Source organism: Sparus aurata, chromosome 6 (genome assembly GCF_900880675.1).
Source record: "Sparus aurata chromosome 6, fSpaAur1.1, whole genome shotgun sequence".
Classification (NCBI taxonomy): Eukaryota; Metazoa; Chordata; class Actinopteri; order Spariformes; family Sparidae; genus Sparus; species Sparus aurata.
In genome coordinates this window covers 27,768,956-27,792,372 of record NC_044192.1, presented here as the reverse complement: position 1 = coordinate 27,792,372, position 23,417 = coordinate 27,768,956, and the positions used below count along the sequence as shown (strand labels likewise).

General features: G+C 43.4%; 1 protein-coding gene across 1 annotated transcript in view; it reads left to right on the top strand.

Annotated features, from left to right (window-relative positions):
• The first annotated feature begins 1,748 nt into the window (after nucleotides 1–1,748).
• The window catches only part of prickle2b (prickle homolog 2b), a 94,780-nt gene continuing 73,111 nt past the window's right edge, over nucleotides 1,749–23,417 (top strand). Inside the window, exons 1-2 of the mRNA XM_030420878.1 lie at nucleotides 1,749–1,946; nucleotides 3,543–3,628. Of these exons, the coding sequence (XP_030276738.1) occupies nucleotides 1,905–1,946; nucleotides 3,543–3,628 (128 nt within the window). The 5' untranslated portion in view covers nucleotides 1,749–1,904. The remainder of the gene's footprint in view (nucleotides 1,947–3,542; nucleotides 3,629–23,417) is intronic.

The following is a 23,417-nucleotide window of genomic DNA, read 5'->3' as shown; positions in this document are numbered from 1 at the left end:
AAAGATGCTAGGGTGATCTTGAACTGTTAAATTCTTATTGAAGTGAACTGTTTGAGTGCAGGTATGTCCCTTCAGAAAACAAAGTTTATTGCTTAACTGTTAAACATCCCGCCTCTGTGACACCTCTTTGCAAGTGTTTGATAATCACATCTGATGGACCACCACGAGAAAGTGGTCGCTCTTTGGTTTGAATCTGCAGGTAATCACCATGTCACTCTGCAGCTCCCGTCAGCTCTTCGTTTAGATTTTTTTCAGCCTGCAGCCTCACTGTTTTGCATTTTTGTCTCCGCCACACCACTTTTCTTCGATGACAAATTGAACATAGCAAAACATTTAGCAGAGAACGAGCCGGAATCGCCCCAGGAGCTGGTGGAGACCAAAACAGAGCTAAAGAAAATATTGAATCTTGGATTAAATTCCCCAGGTGGACACAAGCATGACTCCAAATCATTGCTAGCGTTGTTCCGTCTGCTGGATGTGTGAACAGGCAACTGTTTGCTGACTTTTAAGCGACTAATATGTAATTGTTGTGTTTTGGCTATAGCTCTCTTCTGCTGCCCTCACCTGGCCAAGAAATCAGCTGAGAGTTTAATGCATGACACAATTTGATTCTGTTTGTAGAAAAAAAAAACTACTCCAAGGTCCATCAGTCATGATGCAAAATTAATTTCTCACAGATTCTTACTTCAAACCGACTGTGGCTACGACTAAAAAACTAAAACGACAGCAATGTCCTTGCAGAGTAGGCGGAAGGTACTGGATGCCCACATTTCCGCTCAGCACCCACGCAGCACAATTCACAAGCTTTTAGTCAGTCAGAAAACCTCACCCTCCAACCTTAAAGCAGTAGAGTCTATAGGCACCTATAGAACTTAGCGCCACTCCATTTAAAAATAACAAGAAAAGAAGAATAGGTGGAGAGGTACCACCCACAACCGTGCGTGACATCCATCCCACAGCATTGTGCAGGCCTGAACTTTTGGAGAGGCTGACAGAGCTGCATAATGCGTACAGAGCAGAGCCTTGAGCAAAATGTGTGTCTCGAAATAATAATATAGTTTATGCACATCTTAGCGAAGAGTGCCTCTGAGTCAGAGCACTCTCACACTGAGGCTTTTTCTTCTCTGCTGATAAATGGGAGCCACTTGCCGAAGAGTCAACGCTGTCAGACCACCAGGGAATAGAGAAACCCAGCGCATGGTGCATGGCTGGCGTTTAGGTTAGGAATTAATCTTTTCTGAACAAAGGTGAATTAGTAGAGAGATAGAGCGTAGATTTGGGAAAGCATACATGGACATCTCCTAATTTGTGAGTGGGAAGAGGAGCCTGGATCGAGGATGCATCATGTTCCACCGTGACTCAGCTCTGGCATTAAACTGTGGAAGCATTTTTCTTCTTTAATTTATTCATCTTTTCTAACTATTAGGAATTATGCGGCTCCTTGTCTTGCAGTCCAGAGTGAATATAAGAGTTTGATTACATGAAGATCACACAGAAAACACTGATTTCCTCCATGATTACAGGTTAGCTCTCCTCAGACTGGACTCCAGAACTCATCCACACAGTCATTTTTTTGGATGAGTGGTGTTATCGAGGTCTAATTATAGTTTTGTCCCTTTTAAAAAAAAAAAGAAAAAGAAAAAGAAAAAAACAACTATTTTCTCCTCTCCTCCATTGGCTGTGAGGGAAAACAGGGTGGAGCTGCCATCCGGAACAGCGCAGCTCCATTCATTAATGAAGGAGGTTAATAGGATAGGACTGCAGCCGGGGCTCGGTGCGTCTCGGGGGAAAAGTCGCGAGAGGTTTACGCACAGAATACGCACTGATCTCCACTTTGCTCCGCGCGTCGTTTGTCTCGATAGCAGCCGGACTGTCAGCCCTCGCTGTCCTGGGATCAGCCTGTCATGTTCAGCCGCAGCAGCAAGAGGAGAGACTCCAGCAGATCGGTAGGTAGGCAGGGGGAATGTTAAAGGGTTTTGTGCATTCCCAGAGCGCATGGATCCACTTGTTTTTGCGCTCTGATTAAAACAAATAAAATACAATTACGCATGTCGCATGCACTTGTTGGATGTCAAGTTTTTTGTTGCTGTTTCTGCCGCCCTGTTGCTGAGGGCATCAAGTTACATCTCTGTTGACACAACGCTCAACAAGCCTCCTCAACAACACAGCGGAGGCATGATGAGAGATGAGTTTTCTCTGTTTCACTCAGGAACTTTCATTGTGAAATAGAACACACTGTTTTCACCTGATGAGCAGACTAAATGTTTTATTTTTTTATCCTGAAATTATTGTCTGTTTGCTGTAATTGATGAGGAACTCAATTTAAGATATGTGATAATGTGTCAGTTAGCACTACTACAGTGTGCTGTGATGTTTTAAAAATCATGTCCTCAGTAGGGACACACTGGATGAAGAAACTCAGAGAAGTCAAGCCAGTGACAGTGAATGACATTCAGAGTGGAGCTGCGGAAATTACTCCATTAATTAATTGAATTACTCAAGGACAAGCAAAAGACAGTTTATGTCCAACTATTTTGGTGTCAGACGTTTTTCAAGCATAAATATCAAACATTTGTTTGTTATTTCTGGTAGTAAAAGAGGAGTTTCTGGGTTTGGGACTGTTGGTCAAAGAAGCGATTTGAAGTAAAACGCGGCTGATAATCAGTCGATATAAGGGACAATAAAAGCTGATACAGACAAGCTGATTTATTAATTTATTTATTTTTCAATGATACCTCAAATGTGTTCATCAAAGACTTTGATGCAGCAGATTTGACAGTTTAGAGGTGTTGCATGGATCACATTCAGCCACCTAATGGGTCATCCCATCTCCACTGTTGTTCGGATCCTCTGTCCCATCACGAGGTTGCCAGTTTGTTGCACCAGCCAACATTGTGAGCGCTAGCTAGCTAACATTAACATTGCTAAATCTAGCTAGCTAATATTTACGATGCTAACGCTAGCTGCCGAACTTCAGAGGATACAGCAGTACAGTGTGCTGGGCGCATACCGTAGACATCAGCCATTATTATGTTTTCTTTCCACAAACTGGCAACCACCCAGACCACTGACGAAAACACATGTGATGCCAACGACGTTATACTGCTGGCCCACAAACCTTGTTAGAATCTGGAATTTTCATAATCTCTCTTTCAGAAGTTTCCATATTGGTGTATGTCCGACGTCTGCAATAGGCCAATACGAGCCAATGATATCGACCGTCAGATATCGGTCAGGCTGTAATTTGAAGATGTCGCTTTGAGCTCTAGGAAATCATGATGAGCATTTATCCCAACATTTTAACAGACTAAACTATTAATCATAAGGATAATCGCCAGATTAATCAACAAGGAAAATAATCTTGCCACAGTTAAAGGTGAAGGTTAATTTATCATTTATCATCATAGTCCCTTTATGCTACATAACAATCAATAAAGGATTAACATACTATTTTACACGATGGATTGCAGAGGATGTCGGCAGTGTTTTCTAAAACAGGTGTAAACTATGACCCTTCATCTTGTGTTCCTGTTTGTCCCCAGCTGAAACCAGCGGATGAGCCACAGAGAGGACAGCCCTGTATCACCTGTGGAGAACAGTGTCCTGGCTTCGCCCTGCACAAATGGAGGTAAGAGCGTCGCTTCACTCCATGCACCAAAATCACATGAACGGAAGCACAGCGTCACGAGAGGCAAACCAGGCACATCTTTGGGCCCCCCAGAGACATTGGGGAAAAGAGGACCCCATTGGCTACTCATTTTGACATATTTTGCATTGACACGTACAATCCTGCTCAAACCTCCTATAAGAGCACCACACTGCGTACTGCTGCTGCCAGTGATGGGCTGAAGAGTCTCCTAAGAATTTTTGCCCTTAGCTCCAACAGACTCTGGACACGCCTCCGCACACTGATGCCACACACACAGCAGGTTCTGATGCGCAGATGTTTCCATGCCAAAGATAGGGGTGCATTTGATATCAAACCTGACGCCATCTGAAGCATCTGTCATTAGTGAATTAATACACCAAGAGAGCTAGAACCATGGAGAATTTGCTGGCCTGACATAGCGACCTGTATCCAGGTGATTAAGCGCCTAACAATTGCCACAAAACACTGGGGTTTCTTCTTCAAGTAGAGTGCCATTCAGGAGGAGCCCTTTCAGATCCCTGCTAGTCTGAATAGAAGCAGCCATCCATACTGCTGTGAAGAAACCATTGTTCAGCCCCTGTGTGCTCAAAGATAATAGTTTTTACTGTAGAGAACAGTCTTGCAGCAGGGGCGGGTTCAAGCCCGCTGCCTATACACCCACTCCGCCGCAACCGGCAAAATGTAACTTCTGCCGAGAAACAAACTGTATATTGTGAGGAGACGCGGTCGCGCTATGAGGCGCAGGTGGTTTGGGTTAGTGTGTGAGAGAGTGTGACTAATGTGTCCGCTTGAGGAATGCGATGCAAAAAAGCATCACACCCGTTCTAGGAGAGCCCTGAGCCCTGCGAGTCGATCAGTATCAGCTGATTCTTATAATCACTTCAGCAACAAAGTGACTCCATAAGCAGCGCCGGCTTAATAGAGATGTTGTGAGCTACGTTAGGGAAGCCCGCTCTGTGGAAACAACAAAACCCGGAAGGCGCATTGTGTACTGATCACAAACCCTACACTGGAAATCGTGGAGCACAGTGAGCTGCTTGACTTGGTACGCTGAGGATGACTTCAGGAGGAGAGCTCCGAAATGATGTGTTCAACAATACTGAGCAGTGTGAAGTAAATTGAATTCAGTTTTAATTTAATTCACACCTGCGCACTTCATTCTGCAGCACACCACAATGATTCTTAACAAAAAAATAAAAGCACAAACTAAAGTATTTTGGGCGAAAAGAAAGGTGAACCAAGGTTGAAGCCAGGTTGTTTGTAAGTTGACATGGCAGCCGTGGATTTGTCAGGCATGTTCTTTTTCTTGATGGATATCCACAATGGAAGGGGAGGGTCTCAACTTAAAGACCATCCGGCCCGCTTTGCTGTAAAGCAAACTCTTACAGGGGCAACAGCGGGGCTCAGGAATGCTGCCTTTTAATTGCCCGTCTTTGCAGTCTCAAAATAAAGAGTCGACTTCTTCCCCTCCGACAAACCGGAATAAAACACTGTCAGCAGACGCAGACTTACGGAGCCAGACTTTGAGTGTGCGGAGGTAAAAAAGGGCTGTTTTTATAGCTCCAGCAAGACTTTTTTTTTCCCCCTACAAAGTATTTCCTCCCTTTTTATCAATAAATGTGTTTTCATGCTAATTTAACAAGGTATGGCAGTAATCAGGTGTCCTGGAATGTGGTGGACTCTAAGTGACCCTGAGGTTAGAGATAGGGAGACGGAGGAGGCACACGAACACGTAGCCTCTCCGCTGGTCACGTGCCTGATGCTGTTTGTCTGCTGCTTCGTTGACTGAGGAAAAAACAACACTTTCAAATAAATTTGGTCTTCTTCTAATGTGAATACAAAGAGTTGTTGTGGTGCATTGCTACATTTTCAAACCTCACATGTCCTCCAGCAGGGACGATTAATCTCTTGCCCGTCAAAGCTGCCAGTTACAGAGTCAACAGCAGAGTTTTGTGGCTCTGCGGATGACCGGGGATGATGTAACACAGGCTTATTCTGGTGCTGCACGTCTATTTAGATTCTAAACTACAATAAACACTTTCCTCCCAGTGAAACCTGTGAACACTTAAGAAAGTTGTGTTCTAACTTGCATCGCAGCCAAGAAATGATCCTGTTTAACATACTCACGGCTTGTTGTACCACAATGGCAATATTGGTCCATCTCAACAACTGTTCCGTGTCCATTTCATCCATGGTGCTGAACAAATGTGTCCGAATTGATTGTGGGGATCCCTGACTGACCACGACGTCTACATTTGTGGTTTGGAGTGAAACTACTGAATACATCGCCATGACATTTGGTATATATGTGTGTTCCCCAGGATGAATTGAAATAAGCTGGTTAATTATTTTACTTTTGGTCTATGATCAGGTCGAACTTGACTGACCCGTACTTGAGCGCTAATAAGCAATTGTTAGCATGCTAACACACTAAACCAAGATGGTAAACATTATTCCTGCTAAACATTAGAATGTTAGCGTTGTCACTGTGCACATGTAGCTATGCTAGTGTTAGCACTTCGCTCCGCCTGTGTGCAGCCTCACAAAGCTACTGGCGTGGCTGTAAACTCTTAGTCTTATTCTACTAATGAAACATTTGACATTCAGGGGTTGAAACTTGCTTTAAGCTTTCTACAACACCATTCACCCACATTAAAATTTCAGCTAGCAAGAACAAATGACAGGCTAGATTAGTTTTGTCACCCGATCACAAGTGATTGCCATTGTGGGCTTGAGCTGTTAGATAATTGATCAAAATGAGCTTTTTCTTTCTTTGATTTATCTCAGAACCCATGAAGTAAAAGTATTTCACTAGAAAATACATAAATGATTAATCATGGGACTCCCTGGGGTGTCCCGACCCTTAACCAAGTATAGATAGATAGATAGATAGATAGATAGATAGATAACTTTATTAATCCCCAAAGAGTAATTAGGTAACCATAGCAGCAGGTACATTCAAGTACAAATACAATCAAAATACAAGGGCAAATAAATAAACAGTGCAATACTGCGTACAATAAAATGGTTAAATAGCTTTACAATAACATAAAATAGTGAGGTAGTGAGGTAGAAAAGCTTCCACTTCTTCACGACACTGAATTTGATGAGTGGAGCTCACATCTGTGAAGAAGTCTGTACATAATGTTTGCATTTTCATACCAGTTTTCCCGTAAATCAAGCTTTTTTTCTGGCATCATTTGATTGCTAAATGTATTAGTTTCAGACCGCAATTCAGACTTTTTCTTTGACATGTAATCCACGTTGGTAGACTGTTTGTTTGTCGCGGCATCGCCAGAAGAGTCGAGCTCTAAGAGAATGAATTACAGTTAACGGCGACACAGCTCCCCTGCCATTCTCCACACTTTTAACACGTGTTTGTCTCGGAATTCCCTGAAATATTGATGAAATCTCTGAATATTCAATTGATGCATGTACAGTAGAGGCACAGTTTTTCCTCCCTTTTCTTTCTTCTTCCTTTTCCTCTTCTCTTCCGTAGTGCCCGTACTGTATATAAGATGTTCCCGCTAAGCTGAACTCCTGGGGGTGTCTTAGCCTCGTCCTTTATAGTAAGTCGACTGAGTGTGTTGAGGCATTTCCCATTCAGCGTCGGCTCAGAGGAGCTTCTGGCATTTAAAATCGCCCAGGCCTACCAAAACATCACTCTGAAGAATCTTCTCTCTGTGTTATTTGACTCAGATGTGAGTGTCAAGCCTGGTAGACCATGTCTGCAAACTTTAGATTACAAAGAAATGTTTTTTCCCCCTCGCGACTGAATGCAAGTGGCTGAAACTACGACTGTCTGCCGTCTCATTCTGTGTGACGGAAGTCTGCTGTAGAGCCGCTGCTATTATGAAGCAAGTTCATGGTTCACAAGGCTGAGAAAATGTCCTTTTGGCTCACAATGTTTGGAGGTGCACTGACTTTGACTGACATGTTTAAAGGGGCATTATGTAGTTTTGGCGACGACATTTAAACCAGGGGATAAAGAATCTTCAAACAAACTGACCTTAAAGAACGACACAGTTTCATCCTGTTTTACCTTGTTTATATTTGGCGGACCCTGCCACCTTTCTAGCATTAAACAGTGATCCAAAACTACACAGTGCCCCTTTTTAAAGGCTTGGTCGAAGAGTCAGGGCACTGCTCTTCCCGTGCATCCCTTCAGATGTCTTGGGATAGGGTGGCGGAAGTTGCCGTGGAAAAGGACACCCGTGCTGCCCTGCTCGCCCCAACATGGTTTAAAAAAACTGGACGGACAAAAAGAAAAGCTTATGTTACCTGACTGCCTGTGGAGCTCGGTAAGATGAGTGGGCGGCTCCGGGCAGGTTAGCAATAGGAGTAGATTCTCCTTGCACAACATGCTCCTGCTGAATTATTAATTCCTGCCTTTGGCTTGATTGATTTTCCTTGTGCTAATGAGACTCATTACCAGCCCTATTAACATGGGCCCTGAGTGCGAACGGGCTACCTGATCGGCCCGATCACATGACCCTCTTAGGTCTGCATCTAACGCGCGCTTAAAAGGTTACACTTGACCTGCTGGTGGGGTGAGGTCAGTCCAGACGTGAGTCACATTACAGAGGAGGACTCATGCTATGATATCTGGCTATTTGCCTATTCCCTCATTTCCCCCGGCCAAGAGCACAGCATAAAACTTCATTTAAAGGTTTAGTTCAGGTTGCCAGAGCCGACCGGCGCTGGACAAAGCCCGTCCTTGTGTGCGACAGGGCTTTAGCTGAAACTTTAGCTGGCTAAGCGCAGCAGCAGTAGAAGAGGAGGAGAAAAGCGGATGGTCGCGGTGGAACAAGAGGGATCAGGGTTGAGTTTTAACCCGGCCCTGAATGGCTTGCTGACGTCTGTCCCCTCGGTAACCCAGTCTGATCTGCATAACACAGGCCGGGCCCCGCTATTCACTGTGTTAACAAGACGGCCTGGCAAATAAAACTGTCAGGGCGCCCAGGCATATGAATGGGCTGTGGCTTTTCGGGCAGAAAAGAAGAAGACTCAGTATGAGGTAAGGGGGGGAGAGAGAGAAAAGAAGGAGCTGCACAATGGAAACTTAGCAGATTTATCACCGGAGCCATGTCTGTGTATTTGCATGGTGATGGGAAGCCTCCTCGAAAAACATCTCTCTCCCTCCCTGGGCTTGTTTTTTCGGACTGCATCTGTGATAGCACTCGTGTGGGTCAGGAGGCAAATGACTTGTTAAACTGGGCTTTTCATCGCGTAAACGGTGTGTTTTGTCTTCGTCGACAGGAGAAGATCTGTTTTTGAAGGGGGTTAAATTTTGACAGGTCTGCGCGGTCACGTGATGTATGACTGATGCTCACAGATAATGCAAACCCGGCGAGCTGTGGAGCCCTGATATAAATCATAGTTTGACCTTTTGGATTCTCAGACAGGGCTGGGCTGAACTTGTCGCGTCCCATCCCTCCTCTTTTACTCTCTTCTGCCGCAGTTGTCTCCCTTGTTTTTTCCCCTCATCCCGCCTAAAACAATCCCTCCCTCTCCTCTGAGGTAAATACACAACCCAAAAAAAAAAACAGCGTCTGCTTTGCCTCTGCGAGCATCATGCATGGCAGTCACGGAGACAAAGATTGTCTTACGCACGCAGCCGGCCGGGGTCCTGAGGGGGCCTGACGGTCAGCTGCTGAATTCCAATGAAATCCCGGCATCAGAATTCGCGAGCCACTCTTGGTGTGACACAAAAACACACACAGAGGTCGCAGCAAAACACACAAAAAAAAGCACTCATGGCCGAATTCCTGCTGTATCTCTCATTTCCTCCTCTATTTCCCCCCGTTGTGAAGATTGGCCGGGGTTTTAATAATGAGCGCAGGTAATGGAACATTTGTCATGGGGCGAGCACACAAGCAAGAGATATCGCCTGATTTGTTATTTTGAACGCACGCAGCATTTCACCGACGCTGGCAAGAAAGAACACTGTGATCCTTTTTATATGGTTTAAATCAGATGTTGTGAGTGTGTGCTCAATCATTGTTAACAACCAACTGATTTCCTTTTTTCATGCAGAGTGTTTCACGCCTCCTCTGTTTGATTGTGTTGGCTGCGTGTTTATCCAGTAGAGCGTATCAGAGGAGAGGAAATGGTCTGTCTCTCATCTGGTTTGGATGCAGCTCATAATTGTGCACATGTGACACCTCTGGAGACGAAACGCATGTGTTTTCTTCTGTTTTGCGTATCCTGGTGTGTTTGCATGTAGCATATGTGCCCCATGGGGAAAGGGAAAGATGGATGTGTAAGCGGTGGCGGCAGGTGGTGTCATCTCATCCACCAGGTGGGACTCGGACGTGTAACCGGAGATCCGGAGAGGTGCTGGGTTGCTCCTGCGCTCCAATGTTTGTGATTGCCCTTGTAACTTTCTGTTGCTCCTGTATTATTAGCATTGCATGACATATTCTTGGGTTCGCTGACTGAAACCATGTGGATTTTCATTTTTGATTTAAAGGTGCAGTATGTAGTTTTGGTGAAGAAATCTGAATTAGTAGAGAAGCCTGAACAAAGTAAAGTAAACAGACTTGTTGTTTTCATGACTGAATAAACAAGCTGACGCTAAAGGACAACAGAATTTCATCCCGTTTTACTTTGTTTATATGTGGCGCACCCTGCCACCTATCTAGCTTCGAACAGTATTCTGTGGACCTTATTTTTTAATTTATTCAGATGTGGATAAGACAAATATTTCCAAGGTTTGTATTATGGCACCATTACTATTCTAAATAATACAATTCTGATTTTGAATTTCTCTTCCAAAACTACATAGTGCCCCCTTAAGCTACGTACGAAAGTAGACAAAGCAGTAACACAAGCACATTTCTGCTGTGCATCAGTGAACTGTGGTTCCATTTTTCTGCCATTTGTCTGTGAAAGAGAAACAGTCATCCAACTGCTGTCCCTGGGCAAAAAGAAGAAGCACCACATGAGGTCAAATATATGCCAGAATGAGAGCTGCTTCCTCACCTCAGTACCTCAGACGGGCTGCACCCTCACCGCTGTTACTTCTCTTATTTTAGCCCGATTCAAGCTGAGCTATTCAAAGGTCAGTGTGTCAGCTCGGCGTTATAATTACTCCTGTCATTTAGACAGTGGCAGCTATGTTCCTTTTTATAGCTGTATTTGCCTTTTGTGTCTACTGTGTCGTGTATGTAGGTGTCTTGTTTTCCAGATAACAGGCCTATGGACAGTTTTGAAGAGAAAGGTGTCATGAAAGGAGGAGCTGACTTTATGTGCATGATTTCATCTCTGAATGATTTGTTCCTGCATCCTTCTTCTCCTTATAAACATCAAATTAAGACACCGGCATGTCCAATTAAGTGAGTAAGATGTACTCAAAAGAGGCTTTAAGGGAGCTTTGTGGTTCGGCACTCTGTTCAGCTATTTTCCTCTCATGTGGTGAAAGGCACTAAACTGACCAGCAGGAGGCAAACATGTCCAATCTAGCCACTTTGTTTGCAGCAAGGTCACACCGAAGCTCACGGGTACAAGCTCCAAACTGTTTCACAACAGAACAGAATTTGAATTTGCTTTTGATTGATAGCATTTTTTTGGTGAGATGGTTAACACTGAAAATCACCATAGGCCTGAGCCTGTGATGGACAAAAAAAAAAGAGAAACGTACATATATAAAAGGTCCATCATCTCTGGCATTATTTTTTCTATATGGGTGAATGATGAACGATACTGAGCTACATCATGCAACACCCGTAAGACAAAAATAGGCGCCAGCATTATGCTCCATGATCAGAAAAAATGCATTATCTCCTTCAGCTGCTCCAAATACGTATATGTAATATCGTTGTACTTCAGCACTTTTGAATCATCGACTGCGTTATCTAATCAAAACCGACATATTCTCTTTCATATAGTCTTAAGAGGGCTTTTATTATGTAGGACAGCTGTGTAGGTCTGTGTAATGTTTCCTGGCAGCGTCTACAATAAAGCCAGTAGCTTTTCTACCCAGTATGTTCCCTGCTCCTCTTATCAAGGTCATCTCTAACAGGTGCTCATGAATTTGGATTAAGACTGATAGGCATCAGAAAAGTCCTTTTAGTCCCTCGCAGAAGATGGTATGTGGGTGTTTTCAGCATAATATGCTCTTATTGACTCGAGCATGGAGATGAACTGAACTGTGTTATTAAATCTGTCTCTCTTTCACCGACTATCTACGAGATCAGTCTGTTTTGTCCCACTCATTTAAAACCATTCAAACTTTTATTTGAAAATGAATTAAAAGCAATGCAGCCCAGGTCCAAATCATTGTTTCATGTGATGTTTTATTTAATGCTTCGCTGTTCCTGTGCACGTAGGTTCTTTTTGTATGGATGAGAGGTGTCAGTGATGGTAGAGTGAGTTACTACCTGGGGAAGAGATGTCAGTCAGAGCTGGAATGAGTGAATGAGGAGATGAAGCAGAGGCACAAAGCGATCCATGCAAAAATCCCACAGTGTGAAAAGTATTGGTCGTTTTGCTGAGAAGCTAGATTACTAGCAACACTGTCCAGAGTTGGAAAAACATACTGAAGCCATGAATACATTAAAGGATGTAAATGAAATTAGCTGTAAATTCTATTTTTGCACTCTTCTGCTGTAAATTAGCATGCTTGTAGCCTTGTGTCACTTGCAGCTGGTTTTCACCCATCCCAGATCAGCAAACCTCTGTAATTCACCCTGACCTGTGCACCAGCGATGCTAATTCACCCCGATTTTTGCCCTGGTGCTGATCCATGCCTTAATGAAGGCTTAGCGTGCTAAGCTGCCTTTGAACTGCCACTGGAAATAAAAGAGAGGCAGGCTCAGTGCTGTCATACGCACAGCAAGTTAGCATTTACTGCGCTCTGGCCTACAATTCCAACCCGCCCACCCCGGTAGAGAGTTAATTCATGTCATCCTGAATGTTCCCGTGTTAGTTTCTTCATGCACTTCAGCTGGGCGAGCTGCTGAATTTGTGCTAGCTGATATCAATGAGCTGCAAATGATTTTTGCTCTTTGTGCTTTGAACAAAAGCTGATCTTTTACTGATTGTATAGTTCAGGCGTTAGTGTAAGTGTATTTGATCCAAGAAATAGTTACACACCCTATATATACCTACCACTTTTTCCCATCTCTTTCACCTTCCTGTGACTAAAAAAGGTGTGAAACACATTATCACTGGGCCGAAGCAGTTTCCATTTTGTGTTGGAACACACACACACCTGCTCACCTTCATTTTCATTCAGAGAGTTTGCATTCTCATTCCTGTTGTGTGAGCTCCATGGTCTCCTACGAGTTGCACAAGCTCCCAGCAGTCTTAACAGCTACACACAAACTCATGGGGTTGCTTGAAAACACTTAATGGATTAGATTTGTCTCAGAATCATTACAGCCTCTCTCACATCAAACTGTGATTTCCTTATTGGCTGAATGAATAATCGGATTTGGCCCGGCTCTGGAGACGTTATACGCTTTGTTTTTTGGTAGAAGCAATTGAGGGTGGTGGGTAAAGGATTGCAACAGTTGTTCTCCTTATTGATTAAAAAAATCAGTCTATAAAACGTCAAGATAAAGTGAAAATAGAAAAATAAAAAAACATTTCCAAAAATAGAATACAAGTCTGAGGTTTCTTTTTCCATTTATTAACAAAATCCCCCAAAAATCAAAACCTACTGGTTCATCTTCTGGGAACAATGAATGTCTGTACAAAATGACACTGTAATCCATCCAATAGTTGTCAAGATATTTTAATGAAATCCCCCCAAAGAGAGGCATCAAAACCAAAAGTGTTCAAATGGGAATCATTAACGGTCTTTAGGATACATCATCTAGAAACCATGAATGAAAATTTGGTGTCAATCCATCAAGTAGATGCTAAGATATTATTGGAGCTTGAGACAAAGGAAGCAAAGATGAAGTTAGAATGCATCCCCTGGGGACCATGATTATGTTTTAAGCAAATTCCATGGATATCAATCCGACCTCATTTAGGTGCTAAAGGAAAAGTTGAGGAATTCCAAAAGTCATCAGGATTTATCCTCTGGGAACCATGATTAATAATGATGATAATAATAAATAAAGAAAATAAATAATAAATAATGACAAATGATAATAAAAGAAAATGTCATGGTAATCCATCCAGTAGTTCTTGTACTCTGGAGCTGACCAGACAACTGGCTGTCAGACAAACTGAGAAATTGGAGTCAATAAGTGTATGGATTTCCGCTTCATGAATGACGTTGATATTTGCTTTGTCATACAAAGTTTTATTGAGTCTGTTAATTGACAGATTAATTCAGCATTAGATGGATGCGTGTAGGCAACTTATGATTGACAGAAAAATGAAAGAGTAAATATTTCTCATTAACACATCATGCTCTCTTCTTTCTCACAGTGCCCTTTTGTTCATTTCCTGCATTTATCTATTGTTGTCTTTAATCTGTCTCCTTATTCATTCACTCATTCTACAGTCTGTAATACAAACTCCACCTCAGCGCACCACTAGCACTTCCTCTCTGCGCCCTCCTCTCTCTTCTTCCCTGCATCCATCCATCCATCCATCCCTCCATGCATCTCCTCATCTCTTCAGTTTAAAGACTGCCAGCCCAGTGCAGCGAGGAGGTTTAAGCAGTGCACCACTTCAAAGACCTCTTTGATTATCTCCTCCTCATGTTTTATCCCCCCAAGTTCTCGCCATCCAGCCACCTGTTCCCATCCGGGGGCTGTGTGGAGGGGAAAACCCTTGATCAGAGGCGTACTGACATTGTAGTATGAACACACAGACCTCGAAGGATTTTAAGACTTCCTCAGATTTTGGAAAAAAAGGTGTCCAGTTTTTATGTTTAGGATTGTAGCAGCCAATAGAGGTCACCATTGTACAACAGCAACAGCAGTATTACAAGCTGAACTTTGAAAATGACTGGCTGTGAGTGTATTCTCAGAGCTACTGTACGTCACGGGACAGAGATGATTACTTTGTTTATTAGGTCGACCTCGTGAGTTAGGGAGATGCTGACTGTTTCTCTTTGACTCCCATTACTTTAACGACTTTTCCTGTTTTCATTAGACACCCCAGAAAAATCCCAGCAGAGCCCAAAGCCTCATTTGTCCAACTGCGAAAGAGGAGCTTGATGACTCTGCAGTGTTAGATTATTTGATTGGTTTATTGATTCAGCGAGCCCACTGATTATTGGTTAGCTTAAGTAGCATATTGTCCCCTGAGAATTTGACTGTCTAATATTGGAGAAAGGGCCCAGACAGCCACTCAATCAAACTGCACTGAGGAGAAAAAACACAAGGCTTATTCGCTGTGTCGACGGAGCATTTTGATTCCTCGGACCAAATGTGTCAACAAGAGAACATGTTTGTCTTTTTGAGCCGACTGAACTCTACCCGCGTCACCGCTTTGACCCTTCTATATTCCTCTCTGTACCTCTCTGTTTTTCTCTCTCTTCCTCCCCCTGTCTGTCTGTGTCTCTGTGTGATTTGTCGTCATCTGAGGAGTGGGCGAGGTGTCGTCTTAGTTCTGCTCGCAGTTCTGCATGAGTCAGGGCCGAATCTAATAGGCTGGATGAGCTGTGATGCGGTTCCTGCTTCTGTTCAGCTGGTTCAACAACACTTTTTTTCCCCCCCGTTGTTGTGTTTTTTGCTGTTTTTCCTCGGCCCATGTGTATGCGTATACACGTGTATGCATTTGTGTGTTTGTGCAAGTATTAATAGCGGAGAGGCTCCTAAGTGAAGGCTGCATTTCATGGATGAGAGAGTAGGCTGGCTCCCAGTGCCAAGCTGTACAGGTATCTATCAACTGATCTGGGTGCAGAGGGATTGGAGGGAGGGCAGGAAGCGCGAGATGAAAAAGGGCTGTGAAGCATGGCCAGCTTCCTCTGATAAAGGCCCGAGAGAAGTAACATACTGCTTCGGTGAGACATCAGGTCAGCACATAAACAAAGCAGGGAGAAAAACAGGAAGACTACTGTAATGATGGTGGTTGTGTTGGGTGATGCTGAAGAAGCAATTCAGAAACACCAATGTATGATTTCTCAGGTTAAGATATGAGAGTTTCAATAATCTGACAATACATATGGACAGATTTTTGCCCACAGATGTGGCGTAGCTCTGAGCATGTCGGTTAGTCATGCGAAACATCTTGACAACTATGGGATAGATTTCAATTACATTTTTTTATAGGTATGCATGGTCCCCAGAAGATTAATCATAATGTCGAGATTTTTTGTTGTAGTGCCACCACCAGGTCAAAGTTTTCACTCTGGTGGAATATGTTTATATCTATTAGATGGTATTGGCACACAGACAATCATGTTCCCCAGAGGATAAATCCTACTGACATCAGTCAGTGCGTTTACATGACACTCAAGAAAACCGAATTACTGCGTTAGTCTGACTATGAACGGATTTTTAAGATGCATGTATACACCTTTGTCCGACTAAAATCGGACCGGATCGGATTTCTCATAGTCGAATTACACCACGTAGATTATTCGATTGAAAGTAGCATTACTCCTGCATGTATACCAGCGGATCGGATCGGATTTTGCGTTCTGCACAGGCGCGAGATTTTTCCCTGGGGCTGTGAGCCGGAAGTAGACAGACGGCGGCGGCAGCGGCGGAGGCTTTCCTCCGAAATCAGCGCAAGAAAGAGCACCAGAGTGCACCTAGTTTGTGTAATTATCATGTACACCATATACGAAGTGTACAAAGATGTAGCTTCGTCTCGCTCTTCGTACGCCATCTTTCTTGAATGACGAGGCAGCTGGTGACGTAAAGAGGTCAGCCGGAGGTGCGCCGTTAACACTAGTTGAACTGGGTACAGCGCCACCTAGCGTACCAGGGTATGACATGCTTTCGGCCAGTAATTCGATTTTCTCACTGGCATGTATACTCGGATAATTGCAGTTGTCCGACTGAGCAGCATAGTCGAACTATGGCTGTAATCTGACTAAGCTGTGCATGTAAACGCACTGAGTGATTCCTTTACGTTTCCTCTAGCACCAACATAAAGGTTTACATCTGAGATATTCTGTGCAATGTCTGTTTTTAATGGATCGCGATGAAACAAATATTCATGTTCCCCAAAGAACAAATTGTAATGACTTTCACAATCCGTTTTGTACCATCATCATGTCAAAACTTTATTTTGCCAAAAAATTTAGTTTATGACAAAATAAGAAAAAAACACACACAAAAAACCCATCAGTCTCAGCTATGCTTTTTGTGTGCTGCTAGTTAGCAAATGTTAGCGTGCTCACCATGCAGCCAAAACGCATGACATTCTATGTATGAAATGATCAGGATCTTCTGCTTCCAGATAACTCAAATGGGTATACACTCTTTTAATCTTGTGGCTCGTCTACACTTAACAAATCTAATCAGACCAAGTGGATCAAATTATGATAATGAAACGAGTAATTTTCGCAGGGTTGTGATGCTCAAAATAAAGTATCCAGTAGCCTATACAGTCGCTTTTTCAAATGTAAGCTTATAGGGAAAAAGACTTATTGGTCCCTAGTGCGTCAGGTTACGTTGTAATTACATGGTTTGGTACTAACATGTGAAACTATGATGATGAACATGGTGAACATGGCAAACATTTGACCTGCTAATAGCATGCTAACTTTTTTACTGAGCATGTTAGCACGCTATCATTGGCACTTTGCTCCAAATACAGCTGTGCCATACAGACGCATGCTAGCATGGCTGTAGACTGTTAGTCTTGTTCATAAGGATCACTTATGATAGTTTTTTTTTTTTAATGTGCCAAAGATATGTGCCTGGAAATGCATTTCTATGCCTGAAAAATAAACATGCCAGTGCTGTGTGCTGGGGCAATTTACAATCCTAAACCACTTCAAACATATCTTTGGCATTTCTGTACAGCAATTTACTTGTTCTTCTTGCTGAAATGTTAGCTTGGTTGATTTATCGTTCCTACACTAGTTTCTGTGTTCCTTTTAGTTAATTTTTTACAGACATATTTCTTTTCAGATTGCAGAGACAGAATGAAGCGATGGACGGATAGATTGATGATTCATAAATGCACATATCTCACATTTTCCCTGTGCATGCTGAAGCCCGTTCAGGCAGGAGGATGTGACGTTGACGTGGACTTTTGAGGCCTGTGTGTTGCAAAGAGACTGCGTGGGCACAGACATTGAGTCATCTGGATTAAGATGGATGGAAATGAGGAGCCGGTAATTCACACACCTGACAAAGTTACCTCGGCAATCAGACTGAAGCCATCATCACACTTATTGTGCAAAAATGCGTTCCCTGTTGCTTTGGCTTAAACCGCTTAGAGCTCAGCATATTTGAATGTTGCACTCATACTCTGTCTCTGTCTCTATCTTCCATTATCACTCATCTGGCCAAGTTTATTTGTGCAGGTTGAGCAGTTGCCAAGGAGATGAATGCGCTGCAAGTTTGCTGCTGCCTTGACAGTGGGCCAGACCAGTAATACTGCATTATCAGCGTGACAATAGCAGCAGAACAAATGAGGATAAATAGAGGGAACGTGCAGACGAGAGGAAGGGAAACTGAGAGACGAAGGGGCTGGTGTCGTGTACTTGACAATGTGTGTTTTTCTCTCTCCTTGTGGTCAGTATACTGAGTAACAGAGGCTGTATAGGCAGAGTTGATGCCCAAGGGGAATTAAAATTGTTTTTGAGGTTGCTTATTGGCCATTGCTCAATGAAACATTTTAGTGTTCCATGATGTGGAAGTTGTTACAAAAGCATCTGACCCCCGCTGAGAATATACATGTGTGGGAAACACTTTTCATTTCCTGATGGAAAGTATCAGAACATTGGCATCCAGTTGCTTCAACCCAAATAGATTCAATTTGGAGCGCACACCATATCCTGGATTTGATATCAAATTTGTTCAAACGGAGCGACTCATTCGTTTCCGTTACAGGTTGATTTATTCTGGTCTTTAATCTAATAGATGCTCCAATCAGCAGGAGAGTTAAGTGCTTCGCTAGAATATCAAATGCTTAGAATTTTTGCCAGTGACATTTGATTGACTTCCTTTCCTCGGTACATACAACAGACACGCACATTAAGAGAATCAAGCCCAGACTTTTGTGGCGTGGAAAACTCCAATGCGTATGCGGAGAAATTTCCCGGGTCCATTCTTCAGTGAGCGGTGAGGCCCTGAGAGTGCTGGAGTTGCGGAGGAATGCCTTCCATTTGTAATGTTTGAAAGTCTTGTGAAACCAGAGAGCAGAGTAACTGACCAGTGAGGTAGCCTTTCATTGTAAACCCCATCTGTGGTTTAGTTCTCAACCTGATACGGTTGTAGTCTTGGCTGGCAGACAGACTGTAACGATTCTCAAATTTGATGTTGAGAGAGCACAAATTAGCTTTGACTATGATTGTGACATTCAACACGGGGCACATGTATGGCCTGGTTACTTTGGAAAGTTAAATAAATGCACACCTGGAAATGTAATCAGAACCAGAGCCTGCAGTCTCACCTTTTCACTCAGTCCAGTTTATCATGAACAGTGTGACTGTATCACACATTTGTCTCGGGGGCTGATGCAGCGCCAGTAATGTTCAACCACGCCTTCTGTGCACTCTCATCAGCTCTCCCATGGGTTCCCTGTCACGTAACAGACCTGCATATAAGCCTGTGTTATCCTGTCCGGCCATGACAGTGAATGTGACTTAGTTAAGTGACAGCGTGACTGCAAAATCCAGAGGTGGAGAGCAGAATGGGCTGATCTGTTGAAGCAAAAGGCTGTTGTATGCATGTCAAAGGTCAGCTTTTAACCAGCAAATCCCCCCTCTCTCCCGTCTAATCCTCCGCCCTGGGGTTTTTCCCACAACTCAGTGCTCATCTCGGACCAACCAGAGGGCAGACGGACAGGCGTGATAGCTCCCGAGATCCTCCATAAGTCTCAGTCTAGATAAACACGTGTCGTATGTTGGTCGAGCAAAGCAACACATTTGGTCTAGAGATTAAACATGGGGGTCGCTCCAAAGGCCTACACTTCTTTACAAAAAGAATACAGCCTGTTTTAGTGGATTGCCTCTTTGTGACTCAACCAACAGTTCTTAGCAAAAAAACTGATGACACAGCATCGTGTCATCCCTGTTTCCCAAGTAAATCAGTGAGCTGGGCGCTCCATACTACATTTAGCGCTTTAGCACAATCCTGGGTAACGGTAGCTAGCTTGTGAAAGTTGTTAGGCTGCTAAATCTTTGCCAGTGAAATCACAGGATTGGATTTAACAAATTGAAATATAAATCAAGTGAAAACGGCAGGTTTATTTTTGAAAGTGTTTGAAGTGAACAACAACGTATTGTCCAGAGTGGATGCTAACTTCTAGATGTGCAGTTTTCCAACAGCCACCACCACTTCCTGTGTGAGGTAGGGCTAATGCTAAAGCAGGCTAGTGTTCTATAAAATTGGGCAATTTTGTCTGTATTTCCTGTAAATTACTAACTTTCTGTTTGCGATAGGGTTTAAGTTGTAGAGTTGTAGTAGAGTTGTTGTTGCTAAGAGCTGTCTATTTCCCAGTTTTGAGGTAATGCTAGCTAGCTGCTATCATTCAGCTTGGCTTTGGCCTTGTAGCTTAAAATATTGTTCGGACCAGAAATAAAGGCAGCTGACAAACCTCAGTTTCATTCAACCCCATTGGTTGCAATTCCAAAACGGATATAGGGAATTTCTGACATTTACGGTATTTCCTACTTTGTGGGCAGAACTAGGCTACACAGTCAAAGTCATCATTTTCAGAGAAGCCACAGAGTGTGTTCATAATGTCTTTTCACTTGATAATGAACCTCTATAAATAGACAAGATGCTAGCCAACTAAATACTAACTCTGATGAAATTATAAGGTTAGCAGTCAGGGGTTGAGTTTTCAGTTCTTCTCATTCATTATGCCAAGATTGTGTGAATGCAGCTAGGCTTAAACGTGCAGCAGTTAATTATGCTTAAACTCTGATTATGTCAAACAAAGCTGGATTTACAGCTGGGCAAAGTGGGCAGCTGTCTTGGGGAGCCATCTTTTAGGGTCCCAAAAGACACAGAAACGCCTTGTGTCGCTTAGTTTTACACAATTTAGGCATTTACAGCAGTATATGACCATAGATGAGGCCCAAGTTATTACCTAATCTTATGCTCCTGTGCCTGTGAATTAATTTGTAGTAAGTATTGGTTGTTTTATATGGGCAAACACTGAGTTTTTGATGTATAGTCTGCCTTGTTTCCTGGATTTTAAAGAAACATGAAGGCGACAGCACATAGATTTGTGCCTTAGGAGCCTCCAGCACATTTCTCTCTGCTGGTGTTATCATCAGTCCACATTTGCTCTCACAGAGAGTCAGCAGTTCTGGCCGGTAAAGCCGACTGCTTAGTCAGGCAGGCTGGAGACCTGCACTCTGCACCTCTGCATTCTTTCACAGTGAGCTTTGCTTTGCCTTGCCTCAGTTCAACCCCCCTCTGTAAGAAGTAATGTTGCCTGGGGCCGACACAGACCACATTACACACACTCACACTCACATGCACACGCTCATCGCTTCCCCCCAACAGACCAAATCGCTCATTTGGTGTGGAGATCAAAGACTCCAATATTTATAAGTGGTCTTGGGGTGTAATTTGTTTCTCGTTTGATTCTGGCGGGAGCAATTCCCCCGTCTTCCCCTTTTATTTTTTACCCGCGTGTTTATTTATTTATCTGTTTAATCCAAACCTCTTCATCCTCATTACAGCTGCTTTAATGTCCTCGGCGTGCCGAAGCTAATTGATATGTAATGAACGCCGTGTGAGTGCACTCGGAGTGAAATGTAAATTGTTTGCCTGCAGCTCTGGTGATGAAACAGGAGGAAGACAGATTGGATAAGCCGCAGTGTATGGAAAGTCCTGTCTCCTGTCATGTGGGAACGCGGAGCTGTATATTTTTTATGGCACATCTTTACTCCCATCTGGTTGGCTTATGAGACTCTTGGCTTTGTTTGTTTGTTTATCTTCTAATGTGTTTTAAAGGCCGTTTTCATCTTCCTAGCCCCCTTTTATAAGCCGCCGTTTGATCCGCATCTGTCACAGCCGTGCGTAATGGTTCCCCAGTTGTTTCCTGATCTGGTTTTCCAGCCAGTCAGCTCGAAGCCTCGTGCCTCCGATTGACACATGCGAGTAAATATCTTGTAATGACAATGGGGTCAGATGGATAATTGTCGACATAATGGGTGTGTGCTTTGCCTCAGTCTCCTGCTGCCTCTGCTATCGGCGTCCTCAAACAGGTGGGATACGAGTGTGTGTGTGTGTGCATGTGGGACATGCGGGAGGTGACAGGTATGGGTTAGTGTGTGTGACAGCAGGTGCTGAACGCTGGAAACTCTTTGTTTAATTAAGGGAAGTCCTGAGGCAGGTGTAGCCCAAGCATGACCAGGTGCACCTGTATGTGTTTGTGTGCGTGGCACGTGCCTGTAATAATGGCCTCAGCAGAGTTAAAACCTTGTAATATTTAATAGCTTGACACCTGAGCCGGAAAGCGTGCCTCGGGTTACGTGTCATCGTCAGGTGGCGCTCAGCCCGAATATCCAATCTTATGTTCCAATCTGAAAACAAAGCATGATGGAAAGCATGATGGGATGGTCGGCAGCGGGACGCCAAGCATGTGCGTGACCTGATGTGACACACTGACCTTGTTTTTCGCTTTATTTGTGCCTGTCTGGGAAAAATAAACTAAAGTCTTTCATTAGTCATTGCTCAAGGCTCTTTCCCTTCCTTTTCTGTTTGTGTGTTTGTGTGTGTTATTCATTCATTCATTCATTCAGAAGACACACACACAGATGTCAAGTTGATGAAAATTTAATTGAACTGCTTCACTATTTTTTACCTCTCTCTCTCTTTCTCTTTCTATCTAGGTAAGCTGGTCACGTCTTGGTGTGTGTGTGTGTGTGTGTGTGTGTGTGTGTGTGTGTGTGTGTGTGTGTGTGTGTGTGCGAGTGCGAGTGCGAGTGCGAGTGCGCGTGCGCGTGCGTGCGTGAAGCCGCTGTTGAAGGTATGTTAGATGAGTCCCAGCTCCAACTCTGGCCTGTTTGAATTGCAGATGCTCTAACTCAGACAAGCTGTGCTCCAAGTCCCTGAATAATGAATCTCGAGCACAAGGGGAATGGTTGATGGGAGTGTGTGTGTGCGTGTGTCTGTATGATATATATATATATATATATATATATATATATATCTGTTGTTTCTGGATTTCTGCTTGTTTATTTATTTATGTGTGTGTGTCTGTGTGTGTGTGCACCAGCCCTTGTCAGTATGCCGTGGTGTCTGTTATGTTCTGGCTGGTGTCAAGGGCAGAAGGTGCCGGCTCACTGCTGATGTTTCTGTCCGAAACCCTGAGTGTGTGACAGTTTATTCATCCGGCAGATTACAGCGGCTTGATGCTTGTTATGATCGCAGTGATTTGCACTCTAGCCGTCATTTGTTCTCTACAAATGTAATGATAATACTAACAACTTTAACATGTTACTATGAGAGGAGGCTTTATTTTTTCCCCATTGTGAGCAGATTACATTTAAATTGACTAAAGCCAACAATGAATTGATCCTCAAACTGGCAGGCTATAGATCATTCCTCTGTGCCATAGACCTCCGTTGTGGTTAAAGGAGCAGAAATACACTTATTCCTTTTCTTGCCAATTTCTGTGGAGATGATTAAAGACAACCAGCTAGCCAATAGCCTTATTCTTATTTGTAGCTTATCCAAAGATGAGAAACAGCTAGCCTGGCTCTGTCCAAAGGTTG